Genomic DNA, 23,495 nt, shown 5'->3' on the forward strand with positions numbered 1-23,495 from the left:
TTCGACCCTATACTAGTTTTATAGCATTATATACAGTATTCTCTTCGTTCAGTCGAAATATTCTAGTCCCAATGGGGTGACTGAATCCTTGAAATTTTAATGGGACTTGAAAAAATGAATCACAGCAGAGCTATGCCCAGCCCATGAAGAGCGACTTTGAAATTTACTTACGTAAGGAGTGACCGATAACAGAAATTAGACTTGTTAGTGATACGAAAATTATTTTTTCTACTGTGATTTTTTTACTTTATTTCTCATTTGTATAGTAATGAGCGAAGAAACGGAGATAATCGTGTAAAAATAAAGCGTAAGAGGTCGGTTACCCGTAATAGTGCTGCTATCTTTTATCTTTATAGATAGAGAAGAAAGGTCGAATTCTGAGAAGCTCTGTCGTTACTGTGACTAATTCGGCTGTATTTTTTTTAGTATGTGGTTATTATTATAGTGAACGTTTTGTGAAAAGAGAGAGAAAAAGAGCCAAAATACAAGGCTCTCTTTTTATCTTATCATCTGAAAAACAAGCGAGCGGCCATTGCTGGCTGCTGCATTCTCTGATGTAGCTTCTTTTTTGCGAAGCGCCGAGGAAGCTGTTACCATAGCGACGCGGGCGTTGACCTTGGCAAGGGATGTTGACTTCCCGGCATGCACCACGATCGGAAATATACATTTATTTCTTTTTCTCCTTTTTCTTAAAGAAAAGTAGGGATCGTGCGTACATTGCGAAATTCAATGTTAATAAAAAATTTCAATATTTCTTCATCAAAATTAGATGCAATTCAAGGCAGTTTTGGAGTCGATAATTACCTTAAAAATTTCTAATTTCAAAGGATTCTTCTTGCATTTTCTTTTATCTGTTTCGACGTTTATTCCACACAATTTCTATGAGATTAATCGATTTTTAGGGAATACATTGGAGATGAACTTATAAACTTTGTTCTTAAATTTGTGATATTCATCTAAAAAGATGGAATTTTTAAAACTTTCTTTTTACATTTTCTTTAGCACGTTTTTTGACTTTCATTTTATACACTTTTTAGAAACAGATCCATCGATTTTTTGACAATACATTGGAGATAAACTTATAAAACAGAACTAGACATCGTATTGGAGAAAATCAACGATATAAAGCGGGTGACTTCGAAATTATTCTTAAAGAGTCTTCGTTTTTAGGGGACATTTTTTGTATCCAATCAGTACAATAATCAAAATGCCTTTGAATTTTCTCACAAAGCTTGTAATATCCCCGAGTAAGAATAGAGATAATCTTATCACATATTTTTGGATTCCAACCCAATTATAAAGAAACCAATTCCACTTGCGAAAAAAGAATTCAAAATTTTGTTTCCAAGTTTGTACGTTTTACATAAGATATCCTCGAAATTGACAAAAAAAAAACGTTGTTTAGAAAGACTTAGGAGAAAGCTTTTTATTTAGGTCGGAAAAACGAAACTAGCCTTGGGAATCTCTATACGAACAGATATATCAAACTTTACGATGAAAAACGAGTGACCGCTATTTTCTTTCACGAGATTCGCCTTAAGGAGAGCAGACACGAGATTTCCTCCAGAGAAAAAGAACCACCATCAATAAGGAAAACAGAATGAGATTGAAATTACCTTAAGAAGAAAGGGAAAGTACTAAGAGGAAAAAAACCTCAATCTCTGTCCTTTTTTTGCTCTTGTTGTATAATAACAGATCAAGGAGAAGAAAAACAGACAAAAATATAAATTTCTATTTACCTATTTTCAAATCATCCTTTTTCTCAGCCTCAGGCATCGTTGCGGGCATCGAGTTCAATAATTGTAAGTCTTTCTCCGTAAGAATCATTTTGCCAAACGTTTTATAAATAATCACCACGAACGAAATCCAAATAAATCCGAAAATATCACTACAGATACGTAAAATCCAACGAGAAAGGTAGAGAGATAGCGTTTTTTCTTCTTCTCTCCACTGATTAGAAACACAGCGAGAAATATCTGTCAATATTTCGCATAAAATCCATAGAAAATATCATTTTCAACGAAAACACACAAATATTTAAAAAAGAAACCGGCGACGAGATAAACCAACGAAATCTGCTGCTACATTTCGTATATTTTTGTAGAAGAGGCCGAAGAGCCACCACCAACCACATGGGAGGAAGGGCAACGTCCACTGCTTGAAACACAGAGAAAACAAGAGAGAGGAGAATCGCGCTTGTGGCTCCGGGCGGCACGAAAACGCATCTAGATACTGCGGTGACAAGCTCGGAACTGAACGAGAGCGTTTCAAGGTCTTGACTGACAGTGAAAGTGGTTGCGCCTGGCCTGTTATGGCGGAGGCGCATATACATACGTTCCTTCCTCTCTCTCTCTCTTCTTCTATAACATGGGGAGAAGGTATAGCAAAAAAACTGAAATAAGTGGGGGGGGGGGGGCTTGTTTTCAGCTCAGGTGCGGCTTCACAGAAGAGACCGGTACCGAGACTTCAGAAGAGGAGGGAGAGGGAGAGAGCACTCGCCACCACCCCTACCTCTTCGGGAAAAAAAAAGCGTTTGTGTGTGCCTTCAAGTTCAGGGGAAAGTGACGTCACGGGAAGCGGCGGCTTTCCGGCCAATGGATGTGCAAGCCGAGGCATACGTCACGGAGAGACGTGGAGATCTCATTGGTGCTGATCCTTTTTCACACAGGGGGGTTAAGGTAGGGGAAGGGTGCGTGTGGGGGAATGAAGATTGCGCGAGGAGGTAAGGGATGAGGGTGCGGGGGTGCTGCTCACAGGAGTCATCAGCCCCTTTCCACCTCTCGGTACCGAAGGTTCGTTGACCGATGATTTTTCAATGTGAACACAGAAGAGGGTTTTGACTTCTCTGCCACTGTGTCATGATTTTGTGTGTGTGTGTGTGTGTGTGTGTGTATATGTATATTTCTCTCTCTCTGGAGATGTTGTCGGTGTTGACGAACTCTTGCTTGCAGCAGTCAACCCCCGGTAGTGACGATATTTCTGTCGGATGGGCGAGGACAGAATATTTTCTTCATTAATTCACTAACTACAATAGCCCTCTCTCTCCTATGCCAAATTAATGTTGAACAATCCCATGAATGTAATTATAAAGAATTTATTTTAATTTAAAAATTACTTTAAAAATTTATTGCATTAGATTTCAAATTTTTTATGGCCAAGATCAATGACCTCGTGCTGCTGTAAATTCGATTAATTTAATTTAAAATTGCATACAAAATTCCATTTAGGTTACAATATGCTTCTCAAACGAATAAAATTGAGAAATTAATTTTTTTAAATCTGTAATGCACACACACACAGTGTCTGTTTCTCGCATGTGCAAACGGGGCACATGCCCAAGGCCCACAAATTTTCTGGGCTCCAAAAATGGAATTTTTTTCGGTATTTTAACATATTTTGCTGAAATATTTGCAAACATTTTTAATCTTCTTGGGGGAGGGGGCCCCTTCATGCCCAGTGCCGTCTTAACGCATGGGGCCGGGGGGCCTCGAGTACAGAGGGAGCCTCATGGAAATTAGCTATTTTCCAAACTTTCGGCAGTGATCATGTAAATTGGTACGCAGGCATTTTTCGCCCGGTAGGGGTGGGGCTTCAAAAAATCACTTTTCCCGAAGCAGCCCCCAGTAGAGACGATATATTTGTCGGATGGGAGAAGTCAAAATATTTTCTTAATCAATATTCACTACCTATAATAACTTCTCGTATGGCAAATTAATGGTGGGCAATCACATAAATTTAATTAAAATGATTTTTTTTGAAAAAATTGAAAAAACCGATAAATTGTATTTAATTACAAATTTTTATCACCACGATCAATGACCTCATGCTGTGCTCAATGCCATCTTATAGCATGGGCCCACACGGACACGAGTGGTCATCAGGAAAATGAGAAGTTTTTTCGATAATTTGCCAGGTAGGGCTCCAAAAAATCGTTTGGCTCGGGGGCCCATGACGCTCTTAAGACGGCTCTGGCTGCACTAAAATTGATTAATTTTATTTGAAATTGCGTAAAAAAACTCACGCTCAATATACATCGCTTCTTAAGTGCATAAAATTCAGAAATTAATTTTTTAATGTGATGCACACAGTGCCCCTGTTTCTCGCATGGGCAAACGAGACCATGCCCTACAAATTTTCTAGGCCCCAAAATTGACATTTTTTCCGATATAATTTTTTACTAAAATGCTTACAAACATTTTTAATTTTTAATCTTCTTAGGGGGAAGCCCTTCACACCCACAGCCATTTTTAAAGCATAGGCCAACCTAGGCAGTGCCCGGGGCCTCGAGTGAAAATTAACTATGTTTAAAACTTTTGACAATCACCATGTAAATTGGTAGGCAAGCATTTCCAGCCCGATAGACACCTCAGAAAAATCGCTTTGCCCGGGGTCCCCCATGATTCGCTTGAGACGTCTCTGTTCATGAACAATCTCTAGAGGGTCATGGCATACTTTTTCCCCGCATACACCTTTGCCTCAAAGAACGCTATGTATAGGGGACCTTCGGAAAGTCATGTTTGCCCAGGGTCCGTACTTATGAGGAACATGACCTGAATGCACAACAGAGACCTTGCATCATAACGAATCGTTACCATCCACAAGTTGAAAATTTTTGACGGGCATCTTGACCAGTAATTTTTCCTGGTCTTTATTTAATAAATTTAAAGTTTAAAAATTAATTAATTACCAATAAGGTCTGTTCTCACCTCCTCCCGGCTTATTAGCTTGTGAGGAGGGGGTTGACTCTTGCACTTTTCAGGCATATGACAATATATAGCCGTGCTAATGTTCATTACTGTTCGATATGAATTTTTGGCGCCCTATTTTCGGGTCGATTTGCTTCTGTAAAATACTTGAATAATCGAGGTCAAATTATTTTGGTAGCACAAAATTTTTCAGATGTTCAAAAAGCAGAAAAATAAATTCTGAATGCTACAAAATTTTAAAAAGGAAAGGAATCGAAGAGGCAAAATGTCCGCAAATTGTGCGACGTTATCAACCAGATTACAGATTATGCATGTACACTCCGAAATGATCAGCAAACGATAGTTGACAAATGGGGTAGATTGTCACAAACATTGTCTTTGTGCCGTAACGAATTTCCACAACCAGCGAACGGGTAACAAACTGGCTTATCCTTGGAAAAAAGAGATAAGCGTGTGCCTAATTGTCTCAAGTGAGGAGAGATCTTTATTTTTTATTTATATTATTATCTCTCTGTAAGACATGACAGAAAACGGTCTGTAGCATTTCGCTGACAGCATTTTTTGTTTTTCCTCTTTTATGTCCAGACACGTGTGTGTGTGTGTGTGTTTTTTTCTCCCTTGAGAAACCAAACCTTATTAGAAACAGAACAGAGACTCTTCGAATGAGATGGAAGAGATTCGTATGCACCCAAAAAAAAACCTTTTCGTTTGAATTCGCGTAATTAACTCACGAGAGTTTCACGAATCGCTGTGTTTTGAATGAAAAGAACGAAGTAAATCTGGAGTAGAGATTATTACGTGGGCGACACTCAAGGTACTCACTCCCACACTAAGCAAGACCATCAACATTTTGTAACATTCGAGACAGAGATGAAGGTGGCTGGGGCTGCTTGTTCTATTACAACAGGAGCAACTCCAGCTATCGATTGGGACGTTCCCAGGGTTAACTCGGAGGGAGAGGTTTTTAAAAGACAAGGGGAATGTGTGTGTCTGTGTGCAGTCACACACACAGAGAAAATGAGCAGATACAGAACAGCATCATCACAAACGACGACGATACCGTCATCATTGTCGTTGTTGTTGTTCCAGACAAGAATTGTTTCGTCGGCAAAGAATTGAAATCCTCTCACTGAACATCATCGCGTAACTTATATTCTGAGAATAGGCTCAATTCTCTACATTCTTCTCTTTCAAACCAAGTTACTATAAGTTCATTAATAGGAGAAATTTTTTAAAATTTCAAAGAGGAGTCCGTCTCTCAGGAAATCAGCCAGAAATAAATTACAAGCAAGAAAAAAATTGGCGCTATTGGGAAGTGGTACTTTTATAGAGTTTGCCCTTCACAGAGAGATTTCATTACACATTATACACACGAGGATTGTCGAATATTTGATGAAATTAATTAATTAATTACTGAAAGCAGTCTGATTTAAGATGATGGTGAGCTTGGGCAATTTTGTACCCAATTTTAATTCGTTATTCATTAGCTGAAGTTAAATCTACATGGTAATTTTTCTCCCTTTTTTATCGGCATTAACGTTAATAAAATAAATCTATCAACATTAAATTTAAATGATCCGGAATATTCAAAGGAATTTATAAAAATTTAAAAAAAAACATTGTGTTATATAGAAAGGATGATAGTTTTAGGGTTTGGAGAATCACTATCCTAAATCCTCAAAATTTTCCATGACACTCCTGAACAATCTAAATTGGAATTTCACAGCACATCGTTTCATGGAAAATATTGAAGTTAAAATCATGTAATGGGTCTGTCATTCAGTTTTTCGCGACAATTTAAAATGCAGCCAAAGCAGATCAGGGAAGGAGGCCGCGAACGTAATTTGAAAATCCCCTCTAGAACAGTTTCTCAGTCTACTTTTTAGTCTACTTCTCACTTCAAATATTAGTTGTTCTCATCGCCCCCCCCCCTCCCAACAGCTTAAGCCAACCCATAGGACCCTATATTATTTCTATAGCTTCTCCCGCGCTTCGGATTATTCCACCCACCCATAGAGTGATATTGCCCACTTTGGGAAACACTTTTGTACGTTGTTGTAAATTATTGTTTCTCCTACAGCATTGTTGTGAATCATTGTTTCTCCTACAGCATTGTTTGAAATTCCATTGTTGTAAATCATTGTTCCTCAAACAGCATTGTTTAAACCTTCATTGTTGCAAACAGAGGCGCCGACATGAATAAAATACTGGAAGGAGGATGCTAAAAGGATCTAGTAGTCCCGTATATACGGGACTCAAGCTCTTACTCAGGAGAGGGAAGAGTATGCGTTGCACTGTATATTCATCAATTATTGGGGGTAGGAGTTAAATAGCCTCAGCACCCAGTTTTTGGCATCTATGGTTTTAAACCATCGTTTAACCATTGTTTAAAACTTCATTGCCGTTTCCTATTTAACATAAATTTTTTTTATCGCATTATAATGAGAGCAGTGACTTGATTTCATTCCAGAGATACTCGAACCGATCAAGAATGTTTTAGGGGCAGACATTTCGTGTAACTCCAGCAACACGAGATGCGCGAGTGAAATTACGGAATCTAAACTTCAGTAGGCCTATCTACTGAATATGCGAAGTCGGTTCCCTGTTAAAAGGAATATTTTAAACCCCGCAAATTGTTTGCCCAATTCCATCATGTGCTATGTTGTCATGACTGAAATTCTCACACTGAACACAATGTTTCTCTCTCTCTCTCTCTCTCTTGATTCAAGAACAACGACCGACACCACAACCACCCTCGTCATGTGTTGCTATGACGACCAGTTGAAGCGGTTTTGGTGGCTGTCGTGCCTTCATCTAAATATCGACTGCGAGCAACCACCGACCGCCGCTATCTCATCAATTTCAAGTCATTGACCTCAAGGTCGCCGTTCGCTTCTGATATAAGTTTGTCCAACTTAGATATAATATAAATATTTCTTTCTATTTTATTATATTGTTATTACTCTTTGCTAATTCATCATCGCGTCTATTTTTCTTTTTTTCTTGTTTACCCTATTGAACGAAATCTCTATCGATTCAGCGTTAAATTATCTCACATAAAAAAATCTGAAAAGATTTATTTATTTTTATAACGATAATAATAGGAAAAAAAGAAGAAAAAGGTCGGAAACAGTAGAAAACAGCACTAAAGGCACGTGTAACTAAGACTATTAAAGCACAGTTACCTCTCGACTTGTTTTTCATTTTCGCGTGTTATTACCCGATAAACACCTGCAAGATGAAATAATATTACAAGCTATTCCGATCATGATAATAAAATATAAAAAAGGTCTTTCTTTTATCATCAATGTCTTTTTTTTGCAATCGGTCAGATGAAGAAACATTCGCCATCGCTGCTTTTCTTTTTTTATCTATTATTTCATTACGAATCGATTTCTGAAACTCGTGTTTACTATGAGTTTATTGCTACCGTAAAGTCTAGGATGTCAATATTCTTAGATAAATCTCAGAGCAATTATTTAGTAACTTCTTTTTTTACAACAATAAGGGTTTTTACAGCAATGGTTATTTTTACAACAATGGTGATTTTTACAATAATGGTTATTTTTACAACAATGAGGATTTCCACAAAAATGATGTTTTCTTACAACAAAGACTATTTTTACAACAATGAAAAACTTATTGTTGCGCAAAAATAATTTTTAATAATACTCTACCCAGTCTCCCTTTTTTTCAAACAATGGAGAAATCAAGAGTGCTGCTTGGTACCTGTGCCCAAATCAACTCTCACGACGACGCGATTGACATTCCAAACAAATTCAGGGCTTTTGAGTTTTGGGAGTCTGAGGCTTAAACAATATTTTTTAGGGCGTGTTGTGTGAGCCAAATTTATAGATAAAAAATTTTATAGGCCTATATACTAATGAAAATCTTAATAATTTGGGGCCATTGATTAAAACATTCCGTTCAATCTGTGCTCTCGAATTTACATTATAGCTTGTAAACGTTAAAGCACGTGTAAGAGTTGCCATATATGAACTCTTTTTTTCCTCTGATGATAGCCACAAGACATTCATGACTTAAAAAAAATTGAAGACCCCACGCTTTATACCATGCTTGCACAAATTCTGGCACCTTCGAAAATGCCCTATTTGGGCCTGCTCAGCTGTTTTCGAAAAGAATATCTTAATACAAAAAGCAGCCAATTTCAAAACCCTAGGGTCGTGCCTTGTTCTTTCCCATGCGAGAAATAGGCCCTTCAATTATAGCAAGATGTTTAAATTTCAACATTTTTCATTAACGTTTCGCCATTTCACGAGTCCCTTAAATGTTGTCTTGGACAAAATATGGCCCACAACCATAAAGTTGAATGAGCACGCATGCTTCAAGCCAGAAATTCCTAAACGCTTTGACCTTATAGCAGGGACTGTCTTGATATAATGAGGGGGAGGGGGCTGTTCAAAGCAGAAATTTTTGAGATCCCAGCGACGAAGCTAAAATATATTTTATTAGTCAATGAAGTGGCGTATTTAGCAGGGCGTTCTAAAGTTAGAGAGGCGGCTAATTTGAGGAATAAGTGGCCAACAAAATTAGTAGAATGGGAGAAGGACGGCTAGATTGGTATAACCCTCAACGAATCCACCTCTGCTCAGACGGCAAGGGACTAGACCAACGAATGACCAAAAGAGTGACCTAGAGAGTTTCCAAGCACGTAAATGAGCTAAAGGGTGGCTTAGAACGTGGGGAAGCATATGAATGGCCAAACGAGTGACCTACAGAGCAAGAGACCTGGTCAGCGAGTGACTAAGAGCGTATGCAAGTATGTGAGCGACCAAAACAGCGTGCAAGCATGTGAGTGACCAAAAGAACGACTTTAGAGACACGGGTGTACTTGCAGGAGGAGGGAACGCTAAGCGGGTTATAGAACAGGGAGGTGAATTCGAGGAAAGAATAGTCAAGAAAATCAAACTAAATGTGAGAAGAGCGGCAGAATTCATGTACCTCATATTCGGCAAAACCATAAATGCTCCTCTGAGGCAATGAATAATACCTTATGAACTGTTTATAGTTTTGGCTCGCCAAACTCATGGGACCCTAAGCAAATAAATGCCACTTTATGGCACCTCTGTCCAATGTTGAGGTATTCCGTCGGCACTCTAAAGTGCCGCGGCACACCGACTGCAAATCCCGGCCGGATTGCCAAGCTTAATATGTATAATTTCATCCCTGAAATATCTCGTGGCATCTCTCACTAATCACCAGCATTATTGCTTGATTGGATAAAACTCAGTAATCCAATTATAGCGGTGATTATAAGAGCTTTGAAAAAAAAATAGCAGTAACGTTTCGTAACAAGAATTTTGACCGAATTTTCCTCGAAACGAACTCTCCTTGGGATTCACCCCCTTTTTTTTTCTCCGACAGAAGGGTTCAATTCTTGGCTCACTCAATGCTACCCCTTTCGCAATAACATCGTCCCAAGAGGATGTTATTAAGAGAAAAAAAAAGAGAAGCAGCACAGCACTTGGCCGAGATAAGGCAGTGAGAAGAAATAGAATAGGGAACGCACATAAATATATACACACACACAGTATATATTAAGAAAAAAAAATGCTTGCGAAAGAGTTCATTCACACTGGATGTTGGCAAAAGAAGAAGAGGGGCGAACACATACTTCAAATCTTAAACCATTCCTTTTTTGCCCCTTCCCCCCTCTCCTTCCTTTCCCATGTACTTTGGTTTTTCTCCAGATCACTGTGTCAGCAAGAGTAAGAAGAAAGAATGATAGCAGAAAGAAAAGAAAGTTTTGTTGGAGGCAAGAACTGGGAGAGAGAGAGAGAAGAAATAATAAAAGAATCTTCATGTTCCAAGGTCAATAGGAGGGGGTTGTTGCTGAGGGTTCCGCCGCGATCAACACCGACCTTGAATGGGAGGGAAAGGGTATACAGGCCAACGAACCCTCGTCGTCTCTTCACTGTGCTACAGAATCGCTGGTAGATGAGGGTTTCAACCCTAACTGGAATAATTTCAAGGCAACGTTCCGATGCATTGACCGACCGTTACGACACAACAAAGACAATAAATAAATGAAATTCCTTGTGATAACAAGCACTTTAGATTGGATTTTTCCATTCTTCACCAGAGACGGATTTATGACTTCGCTGCCCGTGGGCTAGACAAATTTTGTCGCCCTTCTTCCACTCTATGCTAATTTATCTTACCACTCATTCCTCAAACTCATCACCCTAGGTCAGCGTGTGCATCGCACTTTTTGTGTGCATTTGTTATGCTTTTGGGGTGGCTTCTTTTATAAGGTATATATCTACTAAACTATTCTGGGAAGTCGTTGACGGACCATGAATTGGGCAAGGGAGCTGCGGTTGACAAAAGTTCAAGAACCACTGCTCTGGATGATATAGCCCGCTTAGCCCCGACTGTCAACATGCTTCTGTCTCTATCCCACTCTTTTTTGGTAATTCACATATTTTCTACCCTCTACTCTATGTCACCTTCTTTGGTTACTGCCATGCTTACACACCATTTTGGTCACTCACAGTGACGTCTTAACAAATTGGCATACCAAGGCACGGCCTGCGGCGGGGGGGGGGACTATAGTGTAGAAGAGGCTCAGGAAAACTAGATCTGGTAGAAAATTTTTATAGTAAACATGTAAATGTTTAGGTAGACAGTTATAGACAGGTATAGCAGTCCTCAGAAAAATCGCTTTGCCCAGGGGCCAACAATGTCCTTTAGACAGCCCAGCACTTACATGCTTTGCATCTTATCTAGGTAATTCTTTTGGTAGTTCACTGACCTGGTTTCTCGTTCTCTAGGTTACTCTTTTTGGCCACTGCCTATGCTTACAAACTGTTTTGGTCATTCACATGATTGCACATTCTTTATGACACTCTTGAGTCGGTCATTGACTTGGTGCCTCATTCGCTGAACTATCTACTAAACCATAGTTTCCCAAACTTTTTGTTCTATAGCTCCCTTTATCAGACATTTTTTTTCTCTCATCGCCCCCCTCACCCCAGCTCAAGTGAACCCATAGGATCCTATGTTAAATCCGTAGGTTCTATCGCCCCCCTGGACCATTTCATCGTCCACCGGGGGCGATATTGCCCACTTTGGGAAAAACTACTATTACTAACTATTACTCGCTAGGTTACTATTTTGTTCGCTCACATACCGGCGCACTTTCTTGTTCTTTTTTTGTTCGGTCACTCATTGACCCAGTCTTTCCCTCTCTAGGTCACTCTTGTGGTTACTGACGTGCTTGCACGCTCTCAAGAACACTCTTTAGGTTTCTCCGTGACCTAGTCCCTCGATCTCTAGGCAGGGGCCGATTTATGGTTTCGCTACCCCTCAAATTTGCTGCCCTGGGTTATAGCTCACAAAGCGCCCCCGTAAATATGCCCCGATTCTCATAATTTCTAACCAAGGCCGATACCAAAAATTTATCAACGCATTGTTTTTCAATAAAACAGACCAAGCCTCGAATCGAGTTTATCACAAAGAGAAATATTTTCTCCGTAAACAATCAACAACAAAAGCCTCGTCAGTTATATAACTAATAAAGAAGGTTCAACTCACGGCCACAAGCAGCAGCAGCAGCATAACCGAAAGAGTTATAATTCAAGGTTAATTAAAGGCAACCAGTTTATTATTGTGCGTGCGTGTTTTTTTTCCTTGAAAACGAAAGTTACCGTTGAAATAAATAAAAGGTAAGAGAAAGGCCGAAAGAGATAAAAAAAAAAAGAACAACAAGAAAAATGACGTAAGAAAGTTACAAACTTCAAAAAATTGAGGTCAAGGCAGAAGAAAGAAAAAAAAAAAGAACAGAAACATTTATTCATGCAAAGAAACGTGAAAGGAAGAAAGAAAAAAATACTACATGACGAACATTTCACCACGTGAATGTCCTTCTTTTTCCAAAAGAGAGATAGATACCAGGAAACCTTAGTAGCAATACTATCACCAGACCGTCGTCGTCGTATACGAGGAAACTCCATGTTTTTAATCGAGGACAACACTTTTCTTTTCTTGCAAATCGTCGCATTCGTCCAGTCATCGGGCGACTGAATGAGAATCGACCCGCTTTTCTGGTCCTTGGGACAAGTCCAACTTGGTTCATTTCTCTCACACTTCTGTGTTCATTATTATTTATAGTCCAGTGATTCTCAACGTTTTTCAGCCCATGGCCCTCTTTGGACAACATTTTCTTCTCGTGTCCCCCCTGCCTTATCCGGGGCCCCTTGCCCTCTTCCAAGATCGGGACCCTTTCTACTTATCGAATTGAACTCTCTGGAACCCTGGGTCAGACATGGATCCAAAAAGGTGAGTGATCATCTCTCCCAAGAGACAAATTAAATGGGTAAAATAGACCTGCAAAGTGTGGGACGATCCAACGAACCTACTATTGACCCTCCCTGGGTCTTCACCTATCTCTCCCCCCGGGCTAAAATTTAGTGAGCTTCCTTCTTGTGAGGGTTTCTCGTGATGTCTTAACATTACGGGTTCCCAGGCAAAGTGCTGTTCTGTAGTCTCATGCTTAGTTAAAAGTAACAGCTAGCACATTTACATTCGAAAATCATAGTACTAGATCTCACCATGTTGGTCCTAAGAATATAAAGGGTTAAGATGCCCTGGTGCTATGAATAGCTCTGCCGGATTCTGAAAGTAGTAACATTTTTTTACCACTACATTTCACTTGAAAGCTCTAATTCTTCGCAGTTCTTTGTGCCCCCTTTACCACTAGTCGTGGCCTTCCATTTCAGCTCATTTTCACCTGTGGGGCCTCCTTAAAATATCGCAGGACAGTAAGGGGGTTACATGGCCACAGGTTGAGAACCAACGATTTAATCCATCATTGCTAATAGCCATTGAAGAAAGTAAAAACAAAGCCAGATCGAACCCCGTCCGATTTATGCAACCAGCAGCGACATTCGAAAGACTTCTGTTATCATGTATTTTTTCTTTGGACTAATCATTAGCGACTGAAAGACATCTTGCAGTATTGTAAGAAGACAGATAGTGAAATCTCCTATTAATAATGCTTTTCACGGTGTATAGAATAATGGAAACGACCGGTAGAAAAATTGATGATTTTCTTCCTATAATATGAGCTGAGATAAACAAATCGTTTCTCAGTTGATGCTGTTGGCAACAAATGAATTGGGCTGAAAGAGAATAGAAGAAACGAAAAATGAGACAAATAATATATTTATCTTTCTCTCATAGGATTTCTTTTAAAAATTCCTTCTTTTTTCTTTAAGAGGAATGAGACTCTTATTGTGTGCACCAGGTCGCCATGGCGACTAAAAAATTGGTATTGGCGCATGATTATTTATTTATTTATTTATTTTGGGGTTTTTTTGTGTAGTTACTAAATTGCAGGCTGAGAGAGGCACAAAATGCTCGGAATTTGCAGCAGCATATCTACCAATATGGAAGAGGGCCACTATGCCCTGAAAAAGTCAAAAGAAACATTATTTTGAACCTTTTTCTTCAGGTGAAAAGTTTTTGGCGCCTAAAAAGTTGTTCTAGCACCTAGATTTTTTTTTCCCGATATATCCATTCATGTTCTAGGGCATAGTTTTCCAAACTTTTGTTAAATCGCCCCCTTCTTGAATTTTTTTTTCTTCTCATCGCCCCCCGAAATCAAGAGCCAACCCATAGGATCCTATACCTCATATCTTCTACCGCCCCCTTGGACATTTACATCGCCCCCCTGGGGGTAATATTTTTTATTTTGGAAAACGCCGTTCTTTATTATAAAGCATAGCACAAACAAGTCAAAACAAAAAGTCAACCAGAAAATTTTATAGAATGATAATATGTATTTTTCTCTCTGTCAACAAAGATGCCCAAGCAATATCGAATTCAGCAGTGCTGAAATGGCAGACATTCCCGGGCTGTATACGTCAGCGGCGCCCTTTGGGAAAATCAAATACAGTAACTAAAGGCACGTGAAATAAGGCTCCTCGGAATACCATTTGCGAATCACTGCTGAAGAAAACGCTTATAGTAGTTTGTTGCCCCCCCCCCCCCCAAAAAAAATATATGCATCAATATTAATTCGGTTATTGAACAATATCTACACGTTCTTATTCTTGTGAGAATTCTTGAAAATCCAATTTTTTTTCGTAAAATAAAACATGTTATGTTAATATTAATACCAGGGCCGGAACAAGCAGGGGGGGGGGGCAACTGTGCCCCAGGCGGAAAATTTAGGGGAGGCAATTTTAGGTGGGAACAAAGAACACCGTTATAAAATTATCGAATTTTAATGTTGTGGGGGCGGCTGAACCATGTTTACCCCCGGGCGGCAAAAATCCTAGTTACGGCCCTGATACATACGACCCTGTGATTAATACACACACACACTGAAATCCTGTTTTTGAAACATGTCGTACCAGTAGGGCATTTTTTTGATTTTATCAAACTTGCCTCTGTCCTTGACATTATCCTTCTTTAAATAAAATAATTCATCTCTCGATGTAGCATAAAATAGTGAACGTTTTATCTGTACGTAGATTTCAAAACGACTATTTATAAGCACGAAATTTTGCAAAACACTTTAAGCAAGAGATTAGAAAGTGAAAGAAATAAATGTTTTTTTCTGTAGCAACTCTTAAAAAGAAAACTCCGTTAGTGATTTGATTTTCGCCCCCATTTTCAGTTGCCATAATTAAACCAGCAAAAGAGAGGCTCCACCCTAAATAATCATCGGCGAACGACATTCAAGTCGGTGCACCATCACTAACATTAAGTAATTCTTTTTTCGTCGGTGCTGTTCACCCTTTTTATTTTATTTTATTTTCCCACCGTGACCTTCGTATTCGACTTGGTCGTGCGAGCGCGTGCGCACACAGGACCAAACAGAAGAAGCTATAATAAAGGACAATGGCCCCTGCGCAGCAAGCAGCGGGGCCCTCAAATGTCGCAAGGCCATTTTTACTTATTTATAGCTTGATAAACCAAAAAAGAAAGAAAGAAAGAGCTCTTTCTCTCTTGATTATGTTGTACATTACACACACATATATATATTTTTTCACTTTATGAACGCCTTCAACCACCCACCGTCACTAATAACAGTTACAAGAAGTACTTCTGCGGGTCCTTGCTGGCCTATTAAAATATGCGCATAAACGCTCCTTTCCACTATGTATTACTTTTCGCTATTGAACGAGCGAAAAGTGGCAAAAGTTAAAAGAATTACCAAATTCCATTACACGAAGAATCAACTTGAACCCTTGCCCTCCATCATCCATTTTGAGGAATGTAGAGTGGGTCTTTACAAAATCGTTCAATGAGCCAATTTAGCATATAAATAGCCCCCACAGGATGGCGCAGAGGAAAAAGAGAAACCCGCTCAATTTGTATTTACGTTGCTAGACGAAGCTTCTCTCAATACTAATTACTATGTATATTGTAATTGTAAATTCTATTACCATAATTGGTTCACCATCACCACGATTTCATAATCTGAGAGTCGTCCATTTATCGATACCACATACTTTTCCACTTTGTGATCGATATTCACACAGACTGAAAATACAGTCCACGGCACTTAATGTGATCGCAACGGAGCTCGGGATGTTTGTGATAACAATAACCGGGGGATAACTTTATCCGAAACAGTCCCGTTTGCATACAGTAGCCATACATCCCATTTGGTTAAACGGGGTTGGTAATACGGGACAGCTCCGTTTTTCTTTCCCACAATTGGCTGCAAAATGTTCAAAATCGTTCCATTTTTTTTTTCTGTTCTAAAACGATATTTTTTCCCCTTTGAGCTAGAATACTGCAATTTTGTTAATTAGCTACGTGAGACGTTAGAGGGATACTGCGTAATGTATATCACTAATTACTGTATATATATTTTAATGTATACAATACGTTTAATACTTGATCACTTGAGAAAGTCTCCTGGAAAAAGAAATTTTAATCTGGTCAACTGAAAGAAACTGATCAAGAACTAAAGGAAAGTGCTTTTGTTTTCGTCATACATTTGCCTTCACTATAAGAAGACCATTGCAAAAGCAGCTCCACACGTGCGTGGATCACAGCAAATATTACGGACTGATTACGATACTAAGTATGAAAATGTTTGTGAACGGGGGGGGGGGGGGGGGGAGAGAAGAAGAACACTTTCTAGGCTCCTGCATAGTCTTGCAGGGAGACAAATTAAGTAATTAAGTGTTTGGTTAAACTTTAGCTTCACAACGCTCAAAAAGAACTTTCGAGGGAAAAAATTTGATAGTGTTATCCGATAAATCCCGATAACTTTCAACGAATTTTTTCCCATGTCACGGTATTGGTCCCTTCCCATTCCTTGCAAAAGTGATAACAATACCAGAACGATAACGTTATCAGTGATTCTAATAAGCGGCGTCGACTGTACTGTAATTTGTTGAATTTTTTTTGGCAATGTTCGTATCAGGATCACTGGGTAATTCAAAATGAATATTAAGAAAGGAAAAAAAAACATGCCTGTGACAGCTCTATATTAACTTTAGTAATTAATAATCAATTTTTTCACACACTATATCAAGATAACGTGAAAAAAGTTGAATATCCAAGTGTCATTTAGCAACATTAAAAAAAGCTGTAATCTTTTGAATGTTCATTGGAAGGTTTGTTATTCAAAATGACGAAAGATTGCATTAGGAAAAAAATTTCAACACCTTGTGATTTTATTACTAATTTGGGAGTATTTAAAAAAGGCCACATGTTCAATATTCTCTTAAATTAGTAAAAAAATAAATAAATCGTAAGATATTGCTATTTTTTCTCGATCAAGCACACCGTGAACTTTCTATTTCATCAGTGCTCTCATATTTCAAATAACAACGCTTTTAATGAACATTCAAAAGATGACAGTTAAATGCAACTACGAGAGCCAGCCTTTCACATTATAGCAACGAGCTATTTATAGTCACAAGCATGTTTTCTTTTTGCATCATTTTTTTTGAATTACCCTGCATTATTAATCGGGTTTTTATATTGTTGTATACACATGTGTGAAACACTGAGACAATTATTCAACACTTGATATTTCTTTTTAACACCACTGGGATTTTTGCGCACAATAGAATCAATTCGGCCCGACACTACAGTTTTGAACTGCTTTCGAATGGCTTTTATTTAATGATTTAGAGCAGCGGTTCTCAACCTTTTATGACTCGCGGAGCTCTTTCTAGTAAAAAAAGTCTATGGCGGAGCCCCGTAGGCCCATTTTTTTAATTATTCATTAAAGTTACTGATTTATTTTTTACTATTTAAAAATATTTATAACTATTTTTTAAATTTTACTGGTTTTTTTTTTTAATTTCCTCAAGCGGCCGCGGAGCCCCTGGAGAGTGTACAAGGAGCCCCAAGGGCTCCACGGAGCACCGGTTGAGAACCACTGATTTAGAGTAAGGGTGCTAAACCTTTTGGGGAGTGTGCGGGTCACTTAAGGAATCTGTAAATGTGCGGCGAGAGAACTGTTTAAGTGATCTAGAACTATGGTGCGGACCACTTAATTGAAGTGAGATTGTGCAGCGGCTCATTTAAATGATCTGGAAATGTGCCGAAGATCACTTAATTGGAATAAGAATGTGCCGCGGACCGCTCAAGTCATCTATAAAAATGCCCCAGATCACTTATACGACCCTTTTAATGTGCCGCGGGTCACTTAATTCCTCTGGAAATGTGTAGCGACCACTCGAGTTATGCGGAACTGCACCGCAGATCACTTAAGTGTGATCTGGTAATTTGCCACTTAGTTAATTTTTACCTCATTAGTTTAAGGTCGCGAGAAACATGAGATGTTCCGAGGGCCAAATCTTGCCCGCGGGCCATGGATTGAGCATGTATGACTTAAAACATGAGAAAAAGTTTTTAAACATTGATCTTTGCTAAAGCTTTGCATACTACAGCCTAAAGTAGAATTTTTCGATTATCACTTATACACGCGAGGACCCCCCTCCCCCATTGGATCAACTAATTTCTACTTTATTCTAAAACACACTCGGGTTCTTAGTAAATTCTCGTGGACCCCAAGGGCCCACGAACCACCTTTGAAGACACCCAATCTTAAACTGAATGCCAAGTAGTCCTTTGAATCAATTACAGTTTCTGTAAATGTGGCTGAGAATATAAGTAATGCTATCCACAAATCACCCGAGACCTAATTAGAGCAAGGAGCGCGTGAATGCCATTAAATAGCAATGATTGATTGTTTCCCTCTGCGTTATAACCTTGAACTTGAATTATCTGCAAACTATCCTCATTATCATTGAAATATAGCATAACTATATACTCGAGTAAAGTATATTCACTCCTCCTTCTCCATGTAATTAGTGATAGTCATGATGAGACATTTTTCCGTCTCATTCATTGTGGATCTTGAATTTCGAGAGACCATTTCACAGTTCAGAAACAGATCGAATTGACGAATCGAAGCATGCAACATCGTGAAACGATTGTTGACTACTGTTGGCAAATAGTGATTAAGAGTTTGTTAAAGTCCAATTTTCCCGGCTATTCTGGGGAAAAAAAATCAATGTTCGAGTGTTTAAACAATTCACATATAAATACAGTACATCGCGTGCGGTGATCAAAAGAGTTGCTGCAAGTATAGAACGAGAGAGAGAGAGCCCGGCCGGGGCCATTGGCCTCAACAGAGACGATGCACTCGCAGGCTCAGGAAAGGAAAAAAAGAGCGCAATCACGCACTCTAGGAAGAGTGCACGTGACTAGAGCACGTCCCTCGATGCACAAACGAGAGAAGTCGCAATGTGTGTGCCCCACAGGCCAATGACATCAGCCAAGGAAAAGAGAAGAAGGCAAATAAAATGTACATACAGTAAAGCACAGAGAATGCTCGCTCGCGAACGAGTTGATCGATTTCTTAATTATCGCTTTTTATTTTCTGTTAATGAAGCTAAAGTTCGTTTATGATTAACTAAGTTATGTAATGTGTGTATTGCGAAATACGTTGTTGTGTGTGTGTTTATTAGGTCGGTCGGCGTTCCTGCGGTTCTCGGATTGTTGGGTTCAGCTGCTGATGGAGGAGAACGAACTCCCTTCACTCGGGGGTCGCTGCACTCGATTTTGAGGTCAAGGTTGGTTGGGGACTTGTTTTCACAAGAATTTTTCCACGCTATATATCTATCTATCGCGACCAAGGGATCGTTTTTTTTTATTCTTTTATCTCGCTACATTCTCGGCACTACTTATTCTCAGGTGCATTTTTCTTAGGTGCTTTTTTCGGACCCCACCTATTTTGTCCCCTTGCCCTTCATATTTTTGGATAGTGGCGAGTTCATCCGGAGCTCTTTACCTGACTTGTTATGTGCGTTGGAATTTGTACCAGTGGTACGCAGAAAAGATACAAATCTGTATTTCAGCCAGAACTAAAATTATTATTTGAATATCACGTGAGCCACGAAAGGTATTTTTTGTTGTAATTTTCGAAAATTAGTAATTATGCGATAGAAAAATTCTCTTCAAATAAAAATGAGAATTACATCTTCAAATATACAGATATATTTTAATGCAGTTTTATTTTCCGATGGAAATTTTCGTTGGCAATTTATTTTTTCATGTTCTTGCTTTCTTCCAGAAATTACAACAGTTTTAACTTCAAAAGTTTATCCTAAAAAATATCTCGCGGAACTCCTGGCCAATCTCATGCCATATTGAACTACTACGGCATATAAATCAGCAATCACTGCATCCCAGACGTTCTTAACGTATGGGTCGCGACCATACCAATAAATCCATTTTTTATCCCAATTTTTTTTCGGGGCCATCTTAACGATTTTGTTCGCCTGAGTTTCAGACATTTTTGGCAACCCCCAAAGAGTCATGATTTGATGTATCGTATTTTTGACGCAAAAAAGCATAACATTATTACAGAATGTACAGAAATGCTGAAAATATCTGCAAAAAAATGATAACACAATAACAAAAAAATCAATGAAAATTCAGAATTTTGATGAGAATGTGAATTTAATGAAAAGAAACTCATTGTTCTAGAATTTGAGAGAAATCAATCCGGAATTGTAGAAAATTCAGAATTTATGGAAAACAATTATGAGTTTGTGAAAACTTTCATAAAATAATTTGGGGTCTCCCTGTTTGATTCAGGACCCTGAACACAGACCTTGATTGCACAACTGTTAAGACACCACAGAGTGACTTGTTTCGAGAAGTAAACCTTTTGTAAACCAAGAATATTTGGTAACAATTTTTCAAATTAAAAATGGACCGATGGGTCGTGAAGTTGGTCGTACTGTTGGTTTTGGGTCACGGCCAAAAATATTAACGTATGAAAAATATTAAGTTCTTCATATTTTTCTTATACTATTAGCTTTTTTTTATACTATTTGCGGTTGGTCGAAAATGAGTCCAGAACTTATTCCAGTAATTTCTGTTATAATGATCTAATAATGATCGAATTTGGTGACGATGTCGACCGATGGATTGGAACACACACACACTTCTACTTACGACAATATTTTTTTCTCCCTGTTAATCATCAATATTATGCTGAAATTTTAATGAAAAAAAATTAGCTCGCATTATTGGAATTTCATAACTCATTATTTGCGATTTCTCTGAATATAAGTCGTTGCGGTCGATCCGAAGTAGTTAATACAAAAAATGACTAATGTCTAATCAAACTTGGACAAAAGAAAATAATAAAAATTGCGACTGCCGGTGACCGGTCACTCGTTTTCTTCTCGTGAATAAAGTACGAGGAGGAGAAGAAAAGAGAGAAGGGGTAAGTCATTGTAACACTTTCGCTGGCGATGACTGAATTCTTTTCTTTTTGTGGAACTCGTTGGGGTCGTTCAACTCTTTCCCGAGTTTAAGCCGAGTTTCGGTTTTTCTTTTCTCCGCGTTTTTCAGTGTGATATCATGACGTTTTTATACACACACACACGCTCAGAGAGGGCGTCTACCCGTAAAAACTCAATGAACTGTAGCAGTTACACTTTTTTTTTCTTCTCTTGCGCTTTCTCCGCTCAGGAAATACAAAACAACGAAATCATTTCTTAGGTTTTTTTCCATTAACCTCATCAGAGACTGGCAGACACCGCGATCGATTCCTCCCACGATAATATAATGTCTCGTATTTTTTTTTTAATTATTCAACTTAATTGCTTTTCTCATGCAAGGAAATGAGATTACTTTTCCAAAAAATTATCTTATTTTATGTTAAATGATGACGTAACGTGGCCACACGAGGAAGCTGTGTCATAGTGACGACTGAAGAAGAAAACAAAAGAAGTCCTCATCCTGTTGATGATGTTAGTACAGGTACAAGGCAGGATTGGGGGTCAAAGGCCCCTTCACTTCTCAGAGAGTTCAAACACTCTCTTTTCGTAAAATGTCCGAATTTCATCATATTTTTAGTGTCAAAAGAACTTTTTTTTTTCTTTTTCCCCTCTCCAAAGAAAAGTCAATTACTAGAATTTTCTTCGTCAGTTATTACTATGTGTTTCTTATATTTCACTTTTTTACCCTAAAGAAGCCCCTTTTATTAGGTTCCCGAGAGAGCGCGTGTGTGTCGAAATGCTGGTATTACAAGAAGTAATCGAAGCGATGTGAAGGAGGGTCAACGTCACATTTAGCAGGTGTGACGCTTTAAAAAAAACAGAATATACTCGGGGAGGGTTACGTGGGTCCTTGAACTTTGGAAAATCGTTGGGAAGTACTGGTAGAAAAACCGAACTGGCGTTGGCTTTGTTTTGGCCTTAGGATCACGCAGTAAATCGAAATGGGCTCGTAATCTTGATAGGAGATTTTAGCAGATCCTGCGGTGGTGGTCAGTTTGTTTTGTTGTTATGCCCCCCCCCCGCTCGCTTTTTCGATGAAACTCGCTTCACGGAGAGAAAAGAATTTCTGAAGAGCTATAAAATATAAAATATTTTATAGATTAATCTTCCGCATACCAAGAAATATTATGTTAGAATGTTATGGGATGAGGAGAAAGTTTTCCCAAAACAATTCCGCCAAGTTTTCATTTCATTACTATAGAGAACTACGAGTCCTTTCATTGCTGGACAAAGACAGTAAAGTGATGTGCACGTGTCCGTGTGAAACAGAAGAAAGTAATGCTAGGGTTTCTTAGAGGCTAATGACTTGACAACCCTGTTTCACGAGCCTATAAAGCCCAGCTCCCCACTCTTTCTGCAAATATAATGATCGCATGTATCGTGTTCACCAAAACATTACTTTTTAAAAATATTTCTTAGGTCTTAAAAGATTCGTGCTATATGCCTTTACAATTATTTGGTTGAGTTGGCAGAATGTGCAAAAAAAAAGGGAAATGTGTCTAATTAAGAATGACGATTGCAAACAGGGTGGTTGTAAATAAACTGACGCTAACACTAACATTAACTGACGCTAACACTAACATTAACTGACGCTAACACTAACATTAACTGACGCTAACACTAACATTAACTGACGCTAACACTAACATTAATTGACGCTAACACTAACATTAACTGACGCTAACACTAACATTAACTGATGCTAAACTAACACTATTCAGACGTATGTAGCGCCCATTCTGATGGAGGTATTTGGATAAAACTTGGTGCAAAGGGTATATAGACCATGGGGAAAAAAAGAGAGGTTCAATTAAAATAGTTAAATTTTTGACCACCAGATGAAAAAGTGGCGCTTTCCGTCAGTTATCTTTTCCCATGGCCCAAATAATACTAATATAAAGTTTTATTAAAATATACTACAATGGGCGCTACATAGGTCGGAGTAGTGCCAGTGTAATTAAGCTGAGTGGTGTCAATGTTTTTTTAACCA

The 23,495-nt window shown here is 38.6% G+C and overlaps 1 protein-coding gene across 3 annotated transcripts in view; it reads right to left on the reverse strand.

The window, feature by feature from the left end:
- Eip75B (Ecdysone-induced protein 75B) overlaps positions 1-23,495 on the reverse strand; it is a 166,573-nt gene that overhangs the window by 25,220 nt on the left and 117,858 nt on the right. Inside the window, exon 1 of one of the 3 annotated variants that reach the window (XM_089237033.1) lies at positions 1,740-2,362. The exons of the other annotated variants lie outside the window; for them this stretch is intronic. Within the exon in view, the coding sequence (XP_089093159.1) occupies positions 1,740-1,827 (88 nt within the window). The 5' untranslated portion in view covers positions 1,828-2,362. Of the gene's footprint in view, positions 1-1,739; positions 2,363-23,495 lie in introns of those variants that run through there. 3 annotated transcript variants of the gene reach the window in all.

Source organism: Pholcus phalangioides, unplaced genomic scaffold (assembly GCF_987345545.1).
Source record: "Pholcus phalangioides strain wild (caught in Gottingen) unplaced genomic scaffold, Ppha-v1.0 ptg000009l_1, whole genome shotgun sequence".
Classification (NCBI taxonomy): Eukaryota; Metazoa; Arthropoda; class Arachnida; order Araneae; family Pholcidae; genus Pholcus; species Pholcus phalangioides.